We start from the raw sequence: 7,855 nt of genomic DNA, 5'->3' as shown, positions 1-7,855 counted from the left end.
GTGATGTTATAGTTTCCAAGAAGTGCCATAAAAGTCAAACAGTTAAACATTTCTCTGTGCTTTTTTTTTTTTTGTAATTCTCGAAATGTTATATAAAGTGCTTCATCAAATAATGTAGACACATCAAATGTACTGGGGTGGGGGGAGGAGGGCTGAACTGACACATCCACATTTTAAAGACTGAGAAATGAATGAGAAGACACAGTGGTACTATATTTAAAGCAAATATTGGCATATCTTGTACAAGAAAGGCATCTTACAATAATGATTCTGTTGATACATCACAATTTTTCAGTTTGTATTTCTAAAATGGGTGGAGGATCTATGATATAATGTCAAAAAACAGAGAACTGACATAAAAAGCCAAATATAAAGATACAAAAGACAACAGTAACACTCAACCATCCACAGATAAAAGGCCATCTGGACATAAGCCTGAAACCAGCAAGACACCATCCACCGCAATTTCTCCGGTTTTGCCCTTGCCACGTTCTGCTTCAAAAATGATCTAATAATGGAGAGGGAATAAAAAATTACTTCAAAATATTTAAAGCAATGATAAAATCCCACTATTTAATAGCTATTAAACTGGACTAAATTCATGTCCCTATTGCATAAAAACAGGCTTTGACATTGAGCATATAATAATATATTTTCCAGATGCCAGGTATCTACACTGAATGAATTGCATTCAGAGAAAACAGGGTCCCTGCAACACCTAAAAGAATCTGGAAAGTCCTGGAAAGCTGAGAAGAGTAAGGTTTAAGAGGAAATTCTGGAATTCCCATTTAAAGAAAAAAAAAAGCAAAACTAAAAGAATCATATGATTTTCTTTTCGAAAACCAGGCTAGAAGGAATTTAATACTCCCTGTGAACATAAAATAATCACAGAGCAGTGTTCAGGGCAGCAGAGATGAAGCCATTTTAGGCTTGCGTGATGACCAGTGTGTCTGGCTTTCCCTGGCTCTCCAAAGAGAAAAGTGGAAGCCTCAGAAGGACAAATGGGGGCAAAGACAGACTGAATGCCCACTGCCTGGGCTACTCTCTGTTGTTCTTATGCTCCCTGGATTCATTTTCTTGAGAATGGCTGGAGACAAGCTATCACTGAGCAGCAAGTGATAGCACAACTGGGTATAGAAATCTCTTCCTTCCCTAGTCTCTTCTCAGGAAGGAACTGCTTTCAGAAAGATGTTCCTTTGGGATAATTTTTAAAAGTAGTGAGCCGAAAAGCAGACTCCTCACAGCAGCTGCAATGGGTGGGATAATGAGGGGAGGCATGTCTAGATCTTGGGATATGGTGACTTTCCCATCACTAAAATCCCTGACTGATACTCCCAGATAACTAAAAATAAATATCAGGATAACGAATTGACACCCTAGTTTGTGTTTGTTTTTCCACCGCATTTTTGCCAAGTCTGGAACAACAAAAAAAATTCAGGCAGGCTTCTTTTTTTTTTTTTTGCGGTACGCAGGCCGCTCACCGTTGTGGCCTCTCCCATTGCGGAGCACAGGCTCCGGACGCACAGGCCCAGCGGCCATGGCTCACGGGCCCAGCCGCTCCGCGGCATGTGGGATCCTCCCGGACAGGGGCACGAACACGTGTCCCCTGCATCGGCAGGCAGACTCTCAATCACTGCACCACCAGGGAAGCCCCAGGCTTCTGATGTTCTCTTTCGTCAGGGAGATTTGGGATATAAAAATCAAAAGCAGACTTTTCTACAAGACATCCCCTTCCTGATATTTGCTCCCCACAGGCTTAACCTCCTTGAGAAGGCTAAGCCAGTAGAAGGTGGAGTGAGGTGCCTGTGAGGAGTAGAAGGAGAAGGAATGAGGGGAAAAGTGAGATTCTCCAGGACTAGGAACCACACCACTGTGTCTTTGTGGCAGAGCCCTGGGTGGGAAACGGTTGCCTGAACTTCCTACGGAGGACGGATTCCCAGGAGCAAGACTCCAGTAAAGTTTTCTGGGTCCAGTCTGGCATGGAAATTGAAGACATGAGTGACTTGAAGAACCACGTGGGTGCAGAAAATGTGGGTCTCCAGGGCCCCCACGACGAAGTGAAGATGTGCTGCCCCTCTCTTAATGTCTGTGCCACTTTTAGCCTTTCAGATGCTCAGGCCCCCCTGGGGAGGGCGGCCCTCACTCAACCCTGTGTGAGCAAATAACGGAGACTGAATCCCACGCAGCCCCACCACCCTGCCACACAGCCTAGTGGGATGGGGCTTTGGGTTCAGATGGAATTTGATTTAGAGAAAACAACGTTACTTACCTTGTATGCCTGAATTTATGGAGTAAGACTCACATCTGCTACAAATATCCACAGCCAATATGACACTGATAAACTGAAATGCATGCTTTAGTCTGGACTGCTTGGCTTCCCCACCCTCCAATGCGCCCCATCAAGGTCTGCCCTAGTACTGAAAAAGTTCAGGGCACAGGTGCCTGCCTCAGGCCCCTGCTGGGCCTGCGTACCCTTCTAACAGGCCAGGCTCTTTGGGGGCATGTTTTCAAAAATGTGCATTTAAATAAAATCACTGTTTTGATAGCATACACCCCCAGCAAGCCATTGAGTTATGTAAAATATTTCTTAGTATATAAATTCAGTAAACATGGAGGTAATTACAAATGCCGTGCAGAAGCATACTTCAATTCTCCAAAAGGGATCTCAACCCTCTACAGCACGACTCAATGTTACGATCCCCAAACTACGCTACAAACACAACAATGTATATGTGGATTGGTTGTATATTGACTCAAATTTTTTGCAGTGAGAATAAACTAGAATTAAGGCGTTCGTCGGTGCTAAACCAGCCCTGGAATTGGGAGAGAATGATTAGGAAGTTCATTAACTTGGCCCAACATATACCTTTATCCATAGTCATGTCTCAGGATGTATTTTATTTAATTAGGGCTACTCTTCACTCTGGTGCGTAGCTTCTCACTGTGGTGGCTTCTCTTGTTGCAGAGCACGGGCTCTAGGTGCACGGGCTTCAGTAGTTGTGCCTCGCCGGCTCTAGAGCGCAGGCTCAGTAGTTGTGGCACACGGGCTTAGTTGCTCTGCAGCATGTGGGATCTTCCTGGACCAGGACTCAAACCCATGTCTCCTGCATTGGCAGGCGGACTCCCAACCATTGCACTGCATCAGGGAAGCAGGCAGACTCCCAACCACTGCACTGCATCAGGGAAGCCCAGGATGTATTTTATTTATTAAAAAACCCTTTTTTAGGTATCTATTCTTTTTTTTAAATTTATTTTATTTATTTATCATTTTTGGCTTTGTTGGGTCTTCGTTGCTGCGCACGGGCTTTCTCTAGTTGCGGCGAGTGGGGCTACTCTTTGTTGTGGTGCACGGGCTTCTCATTGTGGTGGCTTCTCTTGTTGCGGAGCATGGGCTCTAGGCGTGTGGGCTTCAGTAGTTGTGGCGCACGGGCTTAGCTGCTCCACGGCATGTGGGAGCTTCCCAGACCAGGGCTCAAACCCGTATCCCCTGCATTGGCAGGCATATTCTTAACCACTGAGCCACCAGGGAAGCCCCCGGGATGTATTTTATATAAGATGTTCAGCTTTGATTCAAGTGTGATGAGTGAATGAAGAGATGTTAAATCTAACATCTGATACTAAAGACCTGACTTTTTGGTTTGACGCCTATTACAGGATTTTACTTACGTTAACTAACACGTTCTCTTTCACAAGCAGTGTAGAAATGGAATCCTGATCATTCTTCTTGTCACCACTGGTTGGTACTCTGTTCTTTGTGTATCTCCTTCTAGATTTCACCCTATCTTTTCCCTTCCCACCTCGAGCAAACTTTTCATAACGGCCTATACAGGCTGCCCCCAGGGCTCTGCTCCCTTCCCTCCTGGTGGCTCTACAGTGTGGCTTTCCCTTTCCCCTGCAAAGACACAACTCCTGCAAAGGTCGGTAGCCACCTCCTGATGGTCAAACTTGATAGACTGTCATTTTTATCGTATTTGTTCTTTCTGAGCAGTACATCCCATTGGTCAACTTCCTCTTAAAACTCTGCCCCCTTTTCCTTTATTAAATCCTCTGGGCAGTAAAGGATGAACTCAGCAGGTCTGGGTTGTCCAAATCCTGCACATTCCAAAGACACATTTGGACCTTGACTGGTTCCTGGAAAATAACCTCTAAGTCCCTGGAATATCTTACCTCTTAAGAGTGTCTGTGGCCACACCAGATAATTTATGTTAACAATGTGATTTATGGTGGGGACCTTGGGCCACACAGTATCAGCCTGTCCTCCGGAGAAGCTAAAGACTGAGTAACTAGGGTCAGCCATGTGGGCAGTCATGCGAGCAGACTTACCCAGAACAAAACCCCTGAACACCAAGGCTTGTGTGAGCTTCCCTTGTGGGCAGTACTTTGTGCATGTTGTCACACATCATTACTAAGAGAATTAAGAGCTGTCCCTATGACTCACCAGGAGAAGAAAATTGCACGCTTGTGCCCAATCTCTCCTCTGCCCTACATGCCTTTTCCCTCTGCTGATTTTAATCTATCTCCTTTCACTGTAACAAACTATAATCATGAATATGACAGGTTTTCTGAGTACTTTGAGTCCTTCTAGGGAATCATGGAACCTGAGGGTGGTCTTAGGTACCCCAGACAATGGCCACTCTCTCAGTGCGGTCCAAAAAACATTTAAAAGATGACCTTCTAGATGTGGTAGATATATACAATGGAATACTACTCAGCCATAAAAAATGAAATAATGCCATCTGCAGCAACTTGGATGGACCTAGAGACAACCACACTAAGTAAAGTAAGCCAGACAGAGAAAGACAAATACCATAAGACATCACTTATATGTGGAATCTAAAATATGATACAAATGAACTTATCTACAAAACAGACTCACAGACATAGAGAACAGACTTGTGGTTGCCAAGGGGGAGGGCGGTAGGGAGGGAAGAAATGGGAGTTTGGGATTAGCAGATGCAAACTATTATAGAGAGGATGGCTAAATAACAAGGTCCTACTGTATAGCACAGGGAACTATATTCAATATCCTGTGATTTACCATAATGGAAAAGAATATGAAAAAATATATATGTATAATTGAATCAATTTGCTCTACAGCAGAAATTAACACAACATTGTAAATCAACTATGCTTGAACAAAATAAATTTTTTTAAAAAGTGACCTTCCAGTCTCCATTCATTGTGATAAGTGCTGGGCATAAAATGAATGAGGTTTCACATATTAAGGAGTTTAGAGGCTGGTTCGGAAGGAAGTTGGTGAGAGGAGCCTGACACACACAAACAGCTCATTCCCATAAAATGCTGATATGCATGCACTTGACAAGTATTACCATTAGTTGTGCTATTAATTACCTCATCTATTTTGCTCCAGAATATAAGCTCTTTAAGTGGAGGAAAGAGTCTAATTCATCTTTGTAGCCTCCGTGCCTAGGTAGTTCAGTAAGTGTTTTGTTTTGTTTGTTAAATCACTGAAAAAGAATGTAAATATCTCGTTTAATATGTTTTACACTTACGCTTCTGGGAGTATCAGTCCCTTGATACAGCTGAATTTCCCCCATCTTACACCATTCATCCGTGCTCCTGGTCTTCTCCCATGCCAGGGCATTATTACTGTTTTTCACAAACACTCGAAGTTTCCCTACTTTGTTTCCAGCCAGCCGGTAATGAAAGCGCAAACAAAAGTTGCTGTGGGGCTGCAGGGCCAGGAGGACAAGTTTCAAACGGCCGATGTCCTTCTTCTGACCTGCCAGGACCAACAGCTTGAAAGAGAAGAAAAACCCACAGTCAATGAGGCCAATGTAAAGGGTTTGGCTACAGTGTATAAAATAGCTGTAAAAACTGAACGCTAGTCTCCTATAGGGAAAGCTGAAGTCCTTTTCATTTCGAATATTTATGAACAAAATTTTCATGCTAAAATGGATTTTAGGGATCACAGGGCTGAAGCTCTTTGCTCTCCAGACAAGGTAACCAAGAGTCGGAGAAACTGAAGAATTTGTTCACATTCACAAAGCTTGGTAATAGCAGATATGGGGCAGGAACCTAATTAAATGGTCTTTTAGCACTGTAGGTGATTTTCTGCTAATGGAGAACTTGTGTTCCAAAACTTTCCACATTGGTTGTTTGAACCTCGGAATGCATTTCCCCACTGAGTTGGTATGTATGATGGCCAGCTCGTTAGGTGGGTCCACAGTGCGGTATTTAATCCACAACATACATGACTTTGTACCAATGGTATCATAGAGCTCAGCCACCATGTGTAACATATCACTCCAAGTTCTGATTGAAGATGGCAGGAACACAGGTCACCTTCTGTTTCTAAGATCCTTTTCCCAAGTATTTTTTTAACCAGTGTGTTGGATGTTTGCTCATCTCCAGTCTTCTGGTTGTGGCTTTGATGGACTTGGGCAAAAACTCTCACAGAGTGGGGTTTGAAGAAGTTGATAGGAAGAAGGAATTCCTCTAGAAGCCGGGAGAAAGACACGGTGGGTGGCTGGCGTCTTCTGCTAGTCCACAGACACTCCCAGGACCCAGGTTGACGATGCTTTAGTTTTCACTGCACCCAGAGACTGTCTGATCTTCTTCCCCAGTTAGTAAGTTTGCCAGATTCAGAAAATAAAAATACAGGCTGCCCAGTGGAGTTTGCATTTCACATAAACAACATGTCTGAGATAGACTAAAAAGTATGCGTTGCTTATCTGGAATTTAGGCACCCTATATTTTATCTGGCAGCTCTTCGAGCTATACTCTCTTTTGTGACCCATTGTGGTAGGTTTCCCTTTCACTCCCAGCTCAAGCCCACTTTGATCTGTCCTTGAGATTTTATCCTTCTAAAAATGCTGATTCATCCTATGTTTCTTTTGTTTATATTTAACTCTGGAGGGAAGAACCAGCCCACCGAGAGATCTGATGGAGATTCAGTAAGGGAGGGAGGACAGTATGAGTGATGCAAAAGCTGAGAACTCCAGGGTCATTTCTGAATGAGGTGTTTGTAAGTATGGGACTTGTACCCTCTACCCTAATCCCAAGTTCTAAAAGGAATTTTTGTTAGGAGATATCCAGGTTTCCTGATTGCATGTAAGGGCTTGCAAGGAAAGACCTCGGGGAGGAATTAGTCTAGAGGAAGGATCTACAAGAAGGATCTTTTACCTGAGAGCTGAGCCTATACATCCCCAAATAAACAATTTGGTAAGGATGTGGATTTCCTAAAGGTATAACAGTTATCTCTAATTATAGAGTCAGCCTTAAATGACCACGATTGGATTTATGCTCCAAATGCGATCAGCTAGCCAAATGCTCTGCCCAAAAGGAAGTTAGAGCTCATCGACAGTATTTAAGTAGGCAGTGGAAAGCAGGCAGCTCAGAGCTTAGGCAGAGAAAAATCCAAGGTTAAGTGGAAAGAAAGAAATCCTCAAGCAATGGAAGGGGAATTCCAGTCCAAAAGTGCAGACTGCTGATGTGATACTCATTATGGTTTCAATGCTCTGAGGGGTAACTCTACTAAAACTCCAGGTCTAGGGAGAGATCATATTTCCTTTCCAGATTTATATCCCCTGCCTCCCAAACCCAAAACGAAACCACAGAGCGCCACAGCTGGTAAACTGGGGAAAAGAAACCATTTCCTTCTACCTTTCCCCAAATACTCTTAACCCTTATACGAATTCCCACATCTGTCTCTCAGCAGCAGAAGAGTGAATATGGAAGAGGTTTGCTGGAGAATCCTTTGCGGGGGTGGGTAGGTGGGTGGGAGAGGGATTAAGGAGGAGAATATACGTTCATCAGGGGAGACTTGAGAAGGTCGAAAAGTTTCCAAACTTGACAAACAACCCTGACCACACCAGTGACAGGAATAATGGCC

General features: G+C 43.7%; 1 protein-coding gene across 1 annotated transcript in view; it reads right to left on the bottom strand.

The window, feature by feature from the left end:
- Positions 1 to 397: 397 nt before the first annotated feature.
- EGFL6 (EGF like domain multiple 6) overlaps positions 398 to 7,855 on the bottom strand; it is a 27,567-nt gene continuing 20,109 nt past the window's right edge. The window contains 3 exon segments of the mRNA XM_007472194.1: positions 398 to 508; positions 5,514 to 5,759; positions 7,147 to 7,202. Coding sequence (XP_007472256.1) covers positions 398 to 508; positions 5,514 to 5,759; positions 7,147 to 7,202 — 413 coding nt within the window.

This window comes from Lipotes vexillifer, unplaced genomic scaffold (genome assembly GCF_000442215.2).
Source record: "Lipotes vexillifer unplaced genomic scaffold, Lipotes_vexillifer_v1.1 scaffold222, whole genome shotgun sequence".
Lineage (NCBI taxonomy): Eukaryota > Metazoa > Chordata > Mammalia > Artiodactyla > Lipotidae > Lipotes > Lipotes vexillifer.
Note: the sequence above shows the minus strand (reverse complement) of the source record. Positions and strands in the feature narration are given on the sequence as shown.